This window comes from Stegostoma tigrinum, chromosome 28, assembly GCF_030684315.1.
Source record: "Stegostoma tigrinum isolate sSteTig4 chromosome 28, sSteTig4.hap1, whole genome shotgun sequence".
Lineage (NCBI taxonomy): Eukaryota > Metazoa > Chordata > Chondrichthyes > Orectolobiformes > Stegostomatidae > Stegostoma > Stegostoma tigrinum.
The window spans coordinates 21,797,351-21,812,537 of NC_081381.1; the positions used below are offsets into that span (position 1 = coordinate 21,797,351).

General features: G+C 42.6%; 1 protein-coding gene across 3 annotated transcripts in view; it reads left to right on the forward strand.

The window, feature by feature from the left end:
- Positions 1-15,187, forward strand: part of prdm16 (PR domain containing 16) — a 667,238-nt gene that overhangs the window by 638,086 nt on the left and 13,965 nt on the right. For all 3 annotated transcript variants that reach the window (XM_048561011.2, XM_059638054.1, XM_048561012.2), the window contains one exon: positions 14,541-14,783. In XM_048561011.2, coding sequence (XP_048416968.1) covers positions 14,541-14,783 — 243 coding nt within the window. The remainder of the gene's footprint in view (positions 1-14,540; positions 14,784-15,187) is intronic.

Consider the following 15,187-nt stretch of genomic DNA (forward strand, 5'->3'; position numbering starts at 1 on the left):
ATGGTATTTCATTAAAACACAAACATGCAATGCAACAGACTCAGGTTGCACAATAAAACAGAAGCTTATTGTAGAAATGAAATGAAGATTAACTAGAACAAACCAAATTATTTACATATGTGAAAAGTTTAAAGATTTCAAAGCACACATTACAAGTACAATCCCATTAATCCAAAAAATCACTCCTTTACAGTACTCACACCAGAGAGAATTATCTTCTCTTTCACTTCAGTAAGTTTTAATTTAAGGGAGGCTTAAATTCCTCATTTTGAGAATCTAATAACCTCTTCTTGGTGTCTTCGTTCAAGCTTAGAACTTGAATGAGCTTACACTTTCTCAGCTTCAACTGACCCCTTCAGGGTTTTAATCTAATAATTCTGGTCTGGAATTTTTAACTTAAATTCCTTACACCGAGGTAACTTATTTCTTACTTTTCTAAAGTACTTCCCTTTTTTAGGCATGTGTTTTAGTCAACTCACAAGCTTTAATCAGTTTCACATCTGAAATTAAAAACAGAGTTTGGGACCATAGTTTCTGAGCTTTGGTTTATCAATTTCCCTGTAATCAATTTAAGTGATCCTCTAACCTCATGTCTGTACACTTGTTCAAAAGAATTAAATCTTGTGGATTCATTAAGGGTGCTCCTACTAGCAAAGAATAACAAAGGAATTCCCTAATACCAATCATGAAGATGTAGGACCACAAATTAGGCCATTCATCCCTTCGAGTTTGCTCAGCCATTCAATCATGGCTGATAAGTTTCTCACCCCCATTCTCCTGCTTTCTTCCCATAACCCTTGACCCCTTGACAATCAAGAACCTATCTATCTCTGCCTTAAAGTACTCAATGATCTGGCCTCCACAGCCTTCTGTTGCAGTGAGTTCCATAGATTCACCACTCTCCGGCTGAAGATGTTTCTCCTTATCTCCATTTCAAAAGGTCTTCCCTTTACTCTAAGCCTGTGCCATCGGGTCCTTGTCTCTCCTACCAATGGAAACATCTTCCCAACATCCACTCTGTCCAGGCCATTCAGTACTCTGAAAGTTTCAATTAGACCACCCCTCATCCTTCTAAACTCCACCGAGTATAGATGCAGTGTCCTCAAACGTTCCTCATATTTTAAGATTTTGATTCCTGGACCATTTTCGTGAACCTCCTCTGGACTTCCTCCAGGACCAATGCATCCAGAGAGAGGGGCCCAAAACTTCACTCAATACTCCAAATGTGGTCTGACCAGAGCACTGAAGTGCCTCAGAAGAACATCCCTGCTTTTATATTCGAATCCTCTCAAAGTAAATGCCAATGTTGTGTTTGCCTTCTGACTACTGACTCAACCTGCAAGTTTACCTTGAGAGAATCCTAGGTTAGGATTCCCAAGTCTCTTTTCACTTCAGACTTCTGAATTTTCTCCCTGTTTAGAAAATAGTCCTTGCTTCTTTTATTCTCACCAAAGTGCATGACCTCACATTTTCCTACGTTGTATTCCATCTGTCACTTCTTTGCCCACTCTCCTAACTTGCACAAATCCTTCTGCAGCCTCTTCACATCCTCAGTACTACCTGTCCCTTTACCTTTCTTTGTATCATCTGCAAACTTTGCCAGACTGCCCTCAGTTCCTTCATCTAGATCATTAATGTATGAAGTGAAAAGTTGTGGTCCCAACTCTGACCCTTATGCAGCACCACTTGTCACTGGCTCCCATCCCGAGAAAGACCCTTTTAGCCCCATTCTCTGCTTTCTGCCAGAAAGCCAATCCTCTATCCATGTTAGCAGCTTGCCTCTAACATCATGGGCCCTTATCTTATCCAGCAGACTCCTGTGTGGCCCTTGTCAAAGGCCTTCTTGAAATACAGGTAGATAACATCCATTGGTTGGCCTTAAAAGTTTGATGCCATCTTTCCAATGCCCATTGACATTGTGGATGATACACAGAAAATGTCGATTTCTCTGCTCCAAAACCAGGGATCATTTCTTTGAATAACTTGAACATTAAATTTGTTCCTGCATCTGTTTGTATTTCTTTGGGTAATCCACATTTTATAAAGAGATTGAACTAACTTCTCCACTACCACGTTTACAGTAATTTTCCCTGAAGGTGCAGCTTCAGGAAATCTTGTAGAAACATTCACGATCATTGAAAGACGCTGGCTCCCATTCCTAGTTTTAGAGACAGGTCATGCACAGTCTATTCGAACTGCTAAAAGGTTCTTCAAAAATGGTATTTGAAATAAAAGCGCAGGTTTATTTGCGGGTTGGGATTTTCCCACCGCCTGACATGTGTGGCGAGTCTGGCAAAATTTGATTACATCTTTGTGTAATCCTGGCCAATAAAAATGTTTCAATATTTTAGTTTGTGTTTTTCTAAAACCTAAGTGACCTTGCTGTGGGAATTTTGTGAGCCATTTATAAAATTTTGTTCTCTTACTCTGACGGGACAAATACCCCATTCTACATCTGCTGGTATTTGAGGTGGTTTCATTTTCTTCATTAATACTTTGTCTTTCAAGTATTAGCATTCTGGTACTGTTTCTAATTCAATTCTGATTTAGCTGTTTGGTATCAGGTTTCCAACTCCAAAACCATTTGTTGAATTTCTATGTTTTAAAAATGAGGTAAACATCTCAGCCTCATTCTCTTTACTTTTATTCTGTTTAGTTTTTGGTTTGAAAAGTATATCCAATAGATGAATTTCTAAATCATATCTCTGTTTCATAGACTTCTTCCTGTCTGATTCTATGTGCCTGAGGTCTAGTCACAACACTAGCAAGAAACAACCTTGGATTTTTCTCTTGTAATATTCCTATTTATTTACCTCCACTGGCTGTTCCATTATCTTTTGTGAGGTCAGCATTCTTGAACCTGCTCAGTCATTGCCCAAAGTCAATTCCTTAAATGTAGTTTAAATTTCCCATTTTTTTGCTAATCTGAAGTCTTCACACAAGCTTACAAGTTGTTTAAACTTAGACTTTCTCAGTTTCAAATAAGCCCTTCAGGGTTTTAATCCAACACTTCTGGTTTGGAATTTTTAAACTAAACTCCTTACACCGCAGGTACCTAACAGAGCTAAATTACTTTCCTGTCTCGGACGCAACTGTTTTATATATCCACCCTTTTTTTGTTCATTTGTCGGATCTGGGCATCAATGGTTGGCCAGCATTTATCACCTGTTCCTAGTTGCCGTTGAGAAGATGGTGGTGAGTTGCCTCTTAGAACCGCTGCAGTCCGCCTGTTTGCTGGTTGGCCCACAATGCCATTAGGGAGGGAATTCCAAGATTTTTACCCAGTGACAGTGAAGGAACAGTGACATATATCCAAGTCAGGATGGTGAGTGGCTTGGAGGATAACTGGAAGATGGTGCTGTTGCCCTTGACCTTCTAGATTAAAGTGGTTGTGGTTTTGCAAGGTGTTGTTTGAGGATCTTTGCTGAACACACAGTACACACTGCTGCTACTGAGTGATGGTGGAGGAAGTGGATGCTTGTGGATGCAGTGCTAGTCAAATGGTCTGTTTTACCTTGGATGGTGCCAAGCTTCTTGAGTTTTGTTGGAGCTTCACTCATGTCTGTGCTAACTCCCCGAAAGAGCAATTCACCTAGTCCCATAGCTTTGCCACTTCCTTGTAGCCCGGCAATTTCTTTCTACTCAGATTATATTGAATTCTCTTTTGAAAATATCAAGTAGATCTGCCTCCACCATGGTGTCAGGCAGAGATTTCTAGATCATAACCATATGTACAGAGCAAAATTTTTTCCTACAAATTGTCACTTTGGCCAAACATCTTAAATCAGTGCCCTCTGCTTCTTGCCCTTTCTGCCAACAAGAAAGATTTTTCCCAATCTATTCTGTCTAGCCCCTTATGGTTTTAAAAACCTTTTTAGTATTCTTTCTGTGTCCTTTAAATCCTTTAAGTATTCTCTTTTCAAAGGAGAACAGCCCTGGATTTAAAAATATATACACAGAACTGAAGTTCACCATTACTAGAATTTCTGCACCATTTCTAGTATATCCACATCCTTCCTAAATTGTTGTGTCCAGAATTAACCTTTAAAAATAGTTTATCATAACTTCCTTCCCTTCCTGACATCACTCTCCGTATAACTACTCACGGGGATTGCAGTGGTTCAAGAAAGCGGCTCAGTACCACCTTCCTCAGGGCAATTTGGCATGAGTAAAAAATGCTGACTTTGTCGGTATTGCTCACATCACATGACTGAATTATAATTTTTTAAATTATTCTAAGCCCTGTTTATGAAGCCCAGAACCCTGGGTGATTTACTACCCTGCTCCATCTCCTGCAATAATTTGAGCACATTTCCAGGACAAAGCAACACACTTGATTGGCACCACATCCACAAGCATCCACTCCTTCCACCACCAATGCTTAGTAACAGCAGTGTGCACCATCTGCAAGATACATGACAGAAATTCACCAAACTTTCCAAACTGTCAAATACTTCCATCTAGAAGGACAAGGGCAGCAGATACATGCGAACACCATCACCTGCAAGTTCCCTTCCAAGCCACTGGCCATCCTGACTTGGAAATCTAGCACTGTTTCTTCACTGTCGCTGAGTCAACATCCTGGAATTCCCTCCCTGATGGCGTCGTGGGTCAACCCACAGCACATGGTCTGCAGCGGTTCAAGAAGGCAGCTCACCACCACCTTCTCAAGGGCATCTTGAGATGGACAATAAATACTGGCCAGCCAGTGACGCTTAAGTCCCATGAGTGAATTTTATAAAAATTCCTGGGCCCTTCTACTTTAGAGTTGCCAATTTTGTTTTAAATCACCTTTCCTCATTTTTCCTAACAAAATGATCCATCTCACAGCTCTCTATGCTATATATTACCTGCCCATTCCATCAGCCTGTCTTCTTTTTCTTGAAGTCTATCGCTAATCTCCTCACAGTTCTAAAGACTTTCAAGCTTTGTGTCATCCCCAAATTTTAAAGTGGTATCCACTACACCAAAGTCTGGTTAATTAATATAGAGTTAAAGTAAGACAGTAATCCGAGCAGCAATCCCAGGAAACTCCAAGATATGTCTTCCTCCAGTTTGTAAAACACTGTTCACCACTAATCTCTGTTTTCTGGCACTTCATTAAATTCATATTTATTCTTCCAGTGCCCCCTTTATTCCATGAGTGTTAAATTTGCTGAGACGCTTGTCGTGTGGCAATTCATTAGTAGAAACTTGATCATGATCTTCATCAAGATCTTCGTCAAAAGGCAGAATCTTTAAGTTTGATTTGCAAATTGCCTGAAAAGGTGTTGAGATAGCACCGCTGATTTTTGTGAGTCCACAGTATCTACTTCCCATCAGGCCCCGAAGAGGACAGCAGCAAGCCATTGTCTGGAATGAGGTCTCCGGGGCCTTCCTGACAGAAGCTGCCAGCTAAACAGAGATATAGAAACTCTAGCACTCAGCTGCAGCTGTACAAAACTCTGGTGCGGCCGCACTTGGAGTATTGTGTACAGTTCTGGTCACCGCATTATAAGAAGGATGTGGAAGCTTTGGAAAGGGTGCAGAGGACATTTACTAGGATGTTGCCTGGTATGGAGGGAAGGCCTTACGAGGAAAGGCTGAGGGACTTGAGGCTGTTTTCATTAGAGAGAAGAAGGTTGAGAGGTGACTTAATTGAAACATATAAAATAATCAGAGGGTTAGACAGGGTGGATAGGGAGAGCCTTTTTCCTAGGATGGTGACGGTGAGCACGAGGGGGCATAGCTTTAAATTGAGGGGTGAAAGATATAGGACAGATGTCAGAGGTAGTTTCTTCACTCAGAGAGTAGTAAGGGAATGGAATGCTTTGCCTGCAACGGTAGTAGATTCGCCAGCTTTAGGAACATTTAAGTCGTCATTGGACAAGCATATGGACGTACATGGAATAGTGTAGGTTAGATGGGCTTCAGATCGGTATGGCAGGTTGGCACAACATCAAGGGCCGAAGGGCCTGTACTGTGCTGTAATGTTCTATGTTCTAACATCGCAAAGCGATAAGAGAACAACATCAGGGACTATGAAACCAAGCAGCTCTTAGCTGACACAAATCTCTCCAAGTGTCTATTGATTTTATGTTTCTACAGCCTTAACCCCACAGTGATTTTAAGCTAACTGGCCTATCATTGCTCAGAATATCCTTCCCCTCATAGGAAACTCAAGGAAGGTAATTGAAACTATTTTGGTTTAATAAATCTGAGCTGATTTGTCTCAATGAATTCACATTTGGCAAGTCTCTGTTTTCTTTATTCTGAATTACCATTTTGAAAACTTGCCTGCAATTAATATTAAACTGACTTGCTGGGCTTATCATTACATCATTTTATGAACAGAGGAGTGATGTTTGCAATTCTCCAGTCCTCTAGCAGTACCTCTGTTTCTAAGGATTATTGAAAGGTTATGCAATTTCCAAAATTATTTTTGTGGGTGCATCTCCTTTGGCCCTGGTGACTTAGCAACTTTAAACATAGCCAGTGTTTTCTGTTTATAATATGTTTTATCATCATATCCAGTGCCACACCTGTCTCTTCCTTCATTGTGGCTCAAGTGGCATTTTCATCCTTGATAAAAGCAGATGCAAAGAATTTAGGTGGTATCACAGGTATTCATCCTGCAGAAATCTCTGTTTTGATCCCACATTGCCCCTCTTACTAATTATACAATGATAAAAAAGACTTATAGATTTCCCTTCATGTCAACTACCACACTCACATGTCAGAAGTGAGACTTGAACTCACAACTTCAGAGGCTAGAGTTCTAGCACTGAGTCAGGCCTGCACTTAAGTTATGTACCTGCATTGCTCAGAAAGCCATCCACTCACCCAACTATTTCAGTACCCTTCAGAAACTGAGCCTGTCAGTTTTAAACTGACCACTTTTTTGGGGACAGTATTCATTAGAAAGAAAATTGGGCAAAGAAATATTTTCTGATATCAGATTGTGTGTGTCCATTATGTTTTTTTTCTGAAGGTCCCATTCCTGTCAGTTCTGGGCTGGATAAAATATGGCTGCCTCACGCAAATTAAGCCAATTACCTCTGTATGAAATCGTATTATACATTTTCTGTTATACTGTGGGAATAGCATTCTGGATCAATTATGAGTGGGTTAATTGGAAATTAATTCAATTTTAAACATGGGAATGTAGACTAGTATCAGTGAAGTCAGATGGTCCGAAATATCCAGTCGGCTCACTAAGGTTCTTAAAGATAGGAAATCTGCCATGCTTATCCAGTCCGACCTACATGTTGTATAAAATTGGAATAAGAATAAATGCTGCCCTTGAGAGTTGAATTTCTAAGAAGTTAGCATGTCAGCAGGATTTTCTGTGCTGCTGAAATCAATGGGGCAGAATTTCTTCAATCACTGTGTGTCAGGTGGCCATTACATTTTCTCATCTCTTTCCAAGTTTCTTAGGCGTTAACAGTTTCCTCAGTAAGTGAGCAATTGGTTTGCAGAATTTAAGAAGTTCAGTTTTAAGTTATCTAGTGGAGAGAATTCACTTTAGGAGTTAGGAGCTATTTACGTTCAGAGGGAGCTGAATCAGGACTGTGCTAATTACCCAATGCGTTCTCCTCCCCCTCCCCACTCCTCTTGGCTTCCCTGTTTGTCCCCAGACGACAGAGCAAATGACCCTTTTCCTGCTACAAGACTAGGTAGCCTGGCTGGACCAGACGCAGGTCCCCTGACGCCCGAGCTGCTAACTCAACAGATGAAAGAACAGAGTTTCTTAAAAAAAAGGAAAATGAAGGGGAATGTTGTTCTATCTGAAATCAGGACCGACCGACATTATCCACTGTTTGCTTTTCTTTGGGGCCAAAGCAGACCAGCTCTCTGTCAGTGTTGTGATTAAACACCACTCTCACTCTGCCTCCAGCAGTTAACAACCCTTCAGGAGGCTGTAAAAAAGAAAAGGAGAGAATTAATATCAGTGGGCCTGTCACTTTATCCGAGAAACCTTTGCTAACTAGGGGGACAAGCTACAGGACAATTGGGTATTTTCTTTGCAAAATAAAATACAATTACAGCAGAATTTCCTTAAGGATATGAGAAAAAAAATCTAATTGGGACCTGGTTCCTACAAGCTGAGTGTTTCAGAGGCTGACTGTGATTGACCCCATTGAGAACAGTGACCCAATATCCACAGAAAGAAAATTATTAAATCAGTTAATGCAAAACCTTAGTTGATTTGTGGATGCTGATTGCCACCGAGCCCCCTAAATCTAGTATGAATGTGGGTCAAACTTAACGTATAGTTTAGGTAAAAGCTTATTTGGCTCTCAATTTATTTAATCTGGAGCGAAGTGGAATCGAATGGTCACAAACTGCATTCCTGCCTTTGGAGAGAGTTTTGACTTTCTTCTCTTTCCCTGGACCTGTCTTGGGATCAGGTTTATTTGTACAAAAACCTGAAAGCATAGCACGTGTGGAGTAAATGGAGCTCTGTTCTCCTGCAGCCCATCACTTTCAGCGTGCTGCTTGTGCAGCAGAGAGCCATTTCTCCTTGTTCAGGCCTTTCCTGCACTGCCAAACAAAGCTTACGCAGAGCAATGATACTGAGCAGCAATGAATGAAGGAGTGTTTTTACCCAAGAGGTTAGGAAGCCAGTATTTGTGGTGGCAGAAGGTAAAAGCCAGATGCTGCCGTGGATTCAGACAGGCAACAATCTAAATAACTTTAATGAAATAACCTCGATTCAACTGTACATCCCTCTGCAAACTTGCATAAATTGAATCTTGTGAGGCAGGAGCTTTAACTGCTTGGTTTATTTATTGCTGGTTTTAGGATCACACACCTTCAAAGCACCACGGTCTTTGTCAACTGCATTTCCATTTTGGAAGCATCCTGATAACACTAAGCAGCCTGTGTAAGATGTTGTTGCTGTGAATCAATGGGAATTTGGTGATAAGCAGGCATTTCACTTACCTTCGCGGTCCGACCAATTTACATGTAGTCGACAGACTACAATGTAAGTGTAGATTATATGCTCAAGTCTCCAGAGTGGAAGTTGAACCCACAACTTTCTGTTTCGGAGGCAGTCCTGGTGGAGTCACAGCTGACACCAGAACAGCAACAGTTTGTGGTGAGTTGCATTTGTTTTCAGGTCAGAATTAGTAACGAGATTTCAGTTCATTCTGCATTCCATTTAGGATCCTGCTATGAATGTTATCCTGGAACAGAAACAAAGAAATTTTCACTTACTCAAGTAAAACAAATTTCCTTCTACATCATAGGGCAACAGACTTTTACAGCTCGGATCAATTCAGAACTGGCACATTCCCTACTTGCTGTTCTTTTTAGGTACTTTTACAAATCGTCACACAGTAACTGGACAGAGTTTTCATGAGGTGTGCAATGGCTGTGATGGTTTAAGTGACCCAGACTGCTGTTTCCATGGAGCCCTGTACAACTTGAGAAAAGCGGGTTTGGAAATTATTAGCTACAAAGATGCTTAACAATGGCCAAAACCCCAACAATTCCTGGTCCAGCCGAATCAGATACATCGGTTTTGACTCCTCAGTGTTCCAACAGTTGTTCCCCAATCACACCCCAGCTAGGCATTTACTTAATAAAGAACTGAGGATGCTGTAAATCAGGAACAAAAACAGAAGTTGCTGGAAAAGCTTGAGGTAACAAAGTGCGAAGCTGGATGAACACAGCAGGCCAAGCAGCATCCTAGGAACACAAAAGCTGACGTTCCGGGCCTAGACCCTTCAGAAGAATCAGCGGACCCGAAATGTTAACTCTGGTATTTTTTCTTCACAGATGCTGAACTTTTCCAGCAGCTTCTGTTTTTGCAGGCACTTACTGAACCTGAGGCCTAAAATTCGATTCTATAAGAGGAGGACAAGTTGCCCATGATGGTACAATAGCTTGTTCAGCTAATTCGATGAGGAACCAATTTCAGGCTCTCTGATTGGGAGTGGAGACGTTTTGCAGGCCCGAATTGTTATCAAACCAGGAGCTGCTGAATTTCTCGGCTGCAGGCTTTACTTAAGAGCTACTGCATTACGATCGTTCAGCTGAAGCCGTGCTTTGCCAATTATAACTTCTTTCTGGCTTATGCTGGCTCTAATTCAGAGGTCTGCTCCAGATGAGGAAGCGGGGTAAATTGGCATGATTTACCATTTGCGTCAATCACTTGTACAGATAAAGTTTAAATTTTTTTTCAGAAGCAGTTGAAGACACTATAAATCTTAACTGTGCCTTCTGGCTCTATAGTATGAATATCCATTGAATAACTCAAAATAAGACCCTGGAGATACCATAACTGTTGGGTGTTGGTTACGAAGGAATTGATACCAGCGAAGATGGAAGGATTATGCTCATATCATATTAGGTGACTCGTTGCCACCTTTAAAGGTCCTTGCTGAGACAGTTTGTGCAATTGCAGTTGAAGCATTTTAATCTAGGTATATGAGCGCCAACTGTGAATAAAAGCTTACTCATAAATCCCTGAACTCCGCAGGGATTTGGGGGAGTAGTGGGAAGGAGCAATGAGTCAAAATGTTTGAGTGGCTTTTGCCAGTTGATACAGTCCAAATAAAGAAACTCCTGCCTTGTCTAACCATTCCTCTGGAATATGTATTAAGCTGCTGTCACTTTTAACTAAAATATGCTTTTTTTTGTGTGTACCCCATCTTGCCGTCCTAGCTTCCAGGATCAAATCCTCTCCTCAGACTATGGTCAATAATTTAAAATATCACCCAAGTGAAAGATACCAGTTAGTCCTCCAAGCACAAGTTATATGTGGTTTCATTTTTTTTTTCTTGTTTGCTCAGCAAGTTAAGAATGGGATCTGACCACATCCCAATGAAGTAGGCGAGGGAAAAGCTAAACCATGAAGAAAAGCCTAACTGAGCCTGAAATGCTGTTTTTCTTGCCTGTTGGCTGCTTCCCCTCTCTAACCCTCTCATCTATTGGTAGTTAAATATCAGTTTGTTCCACTTCTTAAAAAAATCATTCTCCTGGTGAAACATGTTTCAGGGGCAACAGCAGCTTTTACTGCTCTTTCTAGTCACCCATGAGTATGTTTTGGTGAGCCTTCTCTTGTGGTTGTGGTGGGGAAATGTGCTGCCGCATTTCTACTAGGCTATGGAGTTGCAACCTATTGACAGCAACAATGATAAATCTCCAACTTGAGATGCTGGGTATTTTTACAAGCAAATCTAGAGGTGATGGCATTTCCATGCACCCAGGCTTATCGTTCTGGGTGTTGGAGGTTGCATGTTTAGGAAAAGATGTTGAAGGAGCCTTGGAAAGTTGTTGCAGCATATCCTACACTGTGCAGCCATTATATGTCAATGAAGAGGGTGCAGGTGTTTAATGGAATAGATAGGCCACCAGTCAAAGGGTGATGAGGATTGCTGGATCCCCTTATATCGTTAACAATGGAACTAATTCAGGCTGTGGAAATTGTTCCATCACAATCCTGACTTGGATGTGGTGGACGGGTAGCATTGTGCTGCTGCTAAGTGCTGTGTGCTAGAGCAATCTATTGACTGGCAACACTCCACATGCATCAGCATTCCCTGGACCAGCAAGCTGGGGACATAAACCAGGGTTTCCATTTCTGGTCTTTATTCAAAACCTTCCAGTGGAAGCTGTGCTCAAACAAACATCAGACTCAGAACTGATGGGACTTGGAGGTGAACGTGGTTGAATAGTCTATTGGCACTTATCCAGATCCACTGAAAAGAGAGGGCATTTTGAGTGTACTTGTTTTCAAGAAGGAGGTAAACATAATTCTTGGGGCTAGAGGGATCAAGGGATATGAGGGGAGGTTGGGATTAAGTTATAAAGTTTGATGATCGAATGGTGGAGCAGGCTCGAATGGCCCACTGCAGCTCTTACCCTCTGTGATACTATTATAATATTAGAAAGCTGCAAGCATCCAACATCAGGAAACACCTTAAAATTGAAAGGGGAAACTGGGCCCAAAGCGAACTTACCTGATGATTCTTTGTGAAGGGAAGTCCTGTAGAACTGGGCTTCTAGTCTCTGTTTACATCTGGTGTATGTCTATCAGAAAAAGGGAAGTTTGAGTTGGGGCACAAAATATTCTCCTAACTTAAGAAGCGATTCAGAGTCAGGTATAGTACAATAAGCAGGAGAACAAAGCCCTCAGATTTGATGCCTTACTGTGCCATAAGCCCAACATCTAAGGCGTAGTATCCCTTACCACAGCACTATGTACGGTGTACACACAACCACATTGTGCCTGATGTCTTGTAGACCTCCAACAGTGTGTTTTGCCTAATGTGACAATCCTTATGTTATCACATGTAACATGAGAAACTGAGCATCAGAATCAAGAATCCAATATGGACGTACATGGAATAGTGCAGGTTAGATGCGCTTCAGATCGGTATGACAGGTCGGCACAACATCGAGGGCCGAAGGGCCTGTACTGTGCTGTTATTTTCTATGTTCTAACACGTATTTATTATAACAAACAATGATATACAAATATTACTTTCCTTAGGCATGTACTTAAGTATCAGGGTAAAAATTAAGCTCCATATACAGAGGAGTCAAGCTTCAAGTGATCTGCAATTAGACAGAGTATGAGTCAGGAAGCTGCTGTGGAGAGAGAAGCAGAGTTAGCATTTCAGATCAGTAATCTTTCATAAGAATTGGAAACTGCTTTCAAACAAGTACAGAACCGAGAAAGGAGAAGAATGAGCTAAAAAGGAAGGTCTGTGTTCGCCTGGAAGCAGGAGAGATTAAATGGTAAAAGTGATGATGGTGCAAAACAAGATACTGAGACAACTAAACAAACGAAAAATACGTTTGAAGGAACTTTGACAACCAGTGGAAGTATCACTAGTGATAATGGGAACTGCAGATGCTGGAGAATCCAAGATAATAAAATGTGAGGCTGGATGAACACAGCAGGCCAAGCAGCATCTCAGGAGCACAAAAGCTGATGTTTCGGGCCTAGAACCTTCATCAGAGAGGGGGATGGGGTGAGGGTTCTGGAATAAATAGGGAGAGAGGGGGAGGCGGACCGAAGATGGAGAGAAAAGAAGATAGGTGGGGAGGAGAGTATAGGTGGAGAGGTAGGGAGGAGATAGGTCAGTCCAGGGAAGACGGACAGGTCAAGGAGGTGGGATGAGGTTAGTAGGTAGGAGATGGAGGTGCGGCTTGGGGTGGGAGGAAGGGATGGGTGAGGAAGAACAGGTTAGGGAGGCAGAGACAGGTTGGACTGGTTTTGGGATGCAGTGGGTTGAGGGGAAGAGCTGGGCTCGGTGTGTGGTGCAGTGGGGGGAGGGGACGAACTGGGCTGGTTTTGGGATGCGGTGGGGGAAGGGAAGATTTTGAAGCTGGTGAAGTCCACATTGATACCATTGGGCTGCAGGGTTCCCAAGCGGAATATGAGTTGCTGTTCCTGCAACCTTCGGGTGGCATCATTGTGGCACTGCAGGAGGCCCATGATGAACATGTCATCTAAAGAATGGGAGGGGGAGTGGAAATGGTTTGCGACTGGGAGGTGCAGTTGTTTATTGCGAACCGAGCGGAGGTGTTCTGCAAAGCGGTCCCCAAGCCTCCGCTTGGTTCACAATAAACAACTGCACCTCCCAGTCGCAAACCATTTCCACTCCCCTCCCATTCTTTAGATGACATGTCCATCATGGGCCTCCTGCAGTGCCACAATGATGCCACCCGAAGGTTGCAGGAACAGCAAGGCATATTCCGCTTGGGAACCCTGTAGCCCAATGGTATCAATGTGGACTTCACCAGCTTCAAAATCTCCCCTTCCCCTACCGCATCCCAAAACAAGCCCAGTTCGTCCCTTCCCCCCACTGCACCACACAACCAGCTCAGCTCTTCCCCTCCACCCACTGCATCCCAAAATCAGTCCAACCTGTCTCTGCCTCCCTAACCTGTTCTTCCTCACCCATCCCTTCCTCCCACCCCAAGCCGCACCTCCATCTCCTACCTACTAACCTCATCCCACCTCCTTGACCTGTCTGTCTTCCCTGGACTGACCTATCCCCTCCCTACCTCCCCACCTATACTCTCCTCCCCACCTATCTTCTTTTCTCTCCATCTTCGGTCCGCCTCCCCCTCTCTCCCTATTTATTCCAGAACCCTCACCCCATCCCCCTCTCTGATGAAGGGTCTAGGCCCGAAACGTCAGCTTTTGTGCTCCTGAGATGCTGCTGGGCCTGCTGTGTTCATCTAGCCTCACATTTTATTATCTTGAAGTATCACTAGTAGCTGTTTTCTTGAGTATTAAGTCTTTAAGTGTTGGGTACCTCCCACTTAGTTGAAATAGGACCTTGCAACCACCAGAGGGAGACAATCTTCATCTTATCAGACTGAGCTGTGTTGAAATGCAAATTTCAGAAGTCTGATGTGTTCACCTACAACACATGAACCATAAAAAAGTAGAATCAGTTAACTTTTCCAGGTATCGCCACAATGTGGTGAAGCTGCTGTACACTCAGCAGAAGTAAATGATGGAATAGAATGAACTGATTGACCCCAATCCCCAAAACCAACTTCATTTTTGTTTTGCTCCGTCCCTCCTTCAGGCATGAGACACAAGTTGGCCACCAAGAGCCTGATCACCCACTGACCAATCAGAAAGCAGAAGAGGCAGATGATGAGGATGAAGAGGAGGAACTTGAGGAAGATGATGAAGAGGAGGATGAGAGCATGACAGAAAAATCCCAGGATGACCCTATTTCACCGAAGACTGATGCCAGAGCCCAGTTCAGAGAAAATGAAGAGGAACGTCACGCCCCACTCACCTTGGGCTATGAACAGGCTCACAGGTTTGTGAAATTCATAGATGTTATCTTCACATATTCCTTCTCACATCCTCATATCAAAAGCATGCTGCCCACCCCAGGAATGGTTGGTTTAGCAGGTGTGGGTTGAGAGGTACACAAGGTAATGGAGTGATCTCATACTCTGCTGGTTCTGTTTTCCTAGGAATCAAAGTGACTGAACCATAAGTTACACTGGTTGGTTTCATTGCAGCACTCATACTGTGAACCTCATATAAGAATACAGACTGGTGTTAGCCCATTTACACTGTGCGTAACCTACTAACTCATCCATGGAACAAAGTCAGAAGTCACATAACACCAGGCTGTAGTCCAACAGGGTTTATTGGAAATCACACAAGCTTCCAGAGCGCTGCCCCTTCATAAGGTGCAGTGAGAGAGATGAGCAC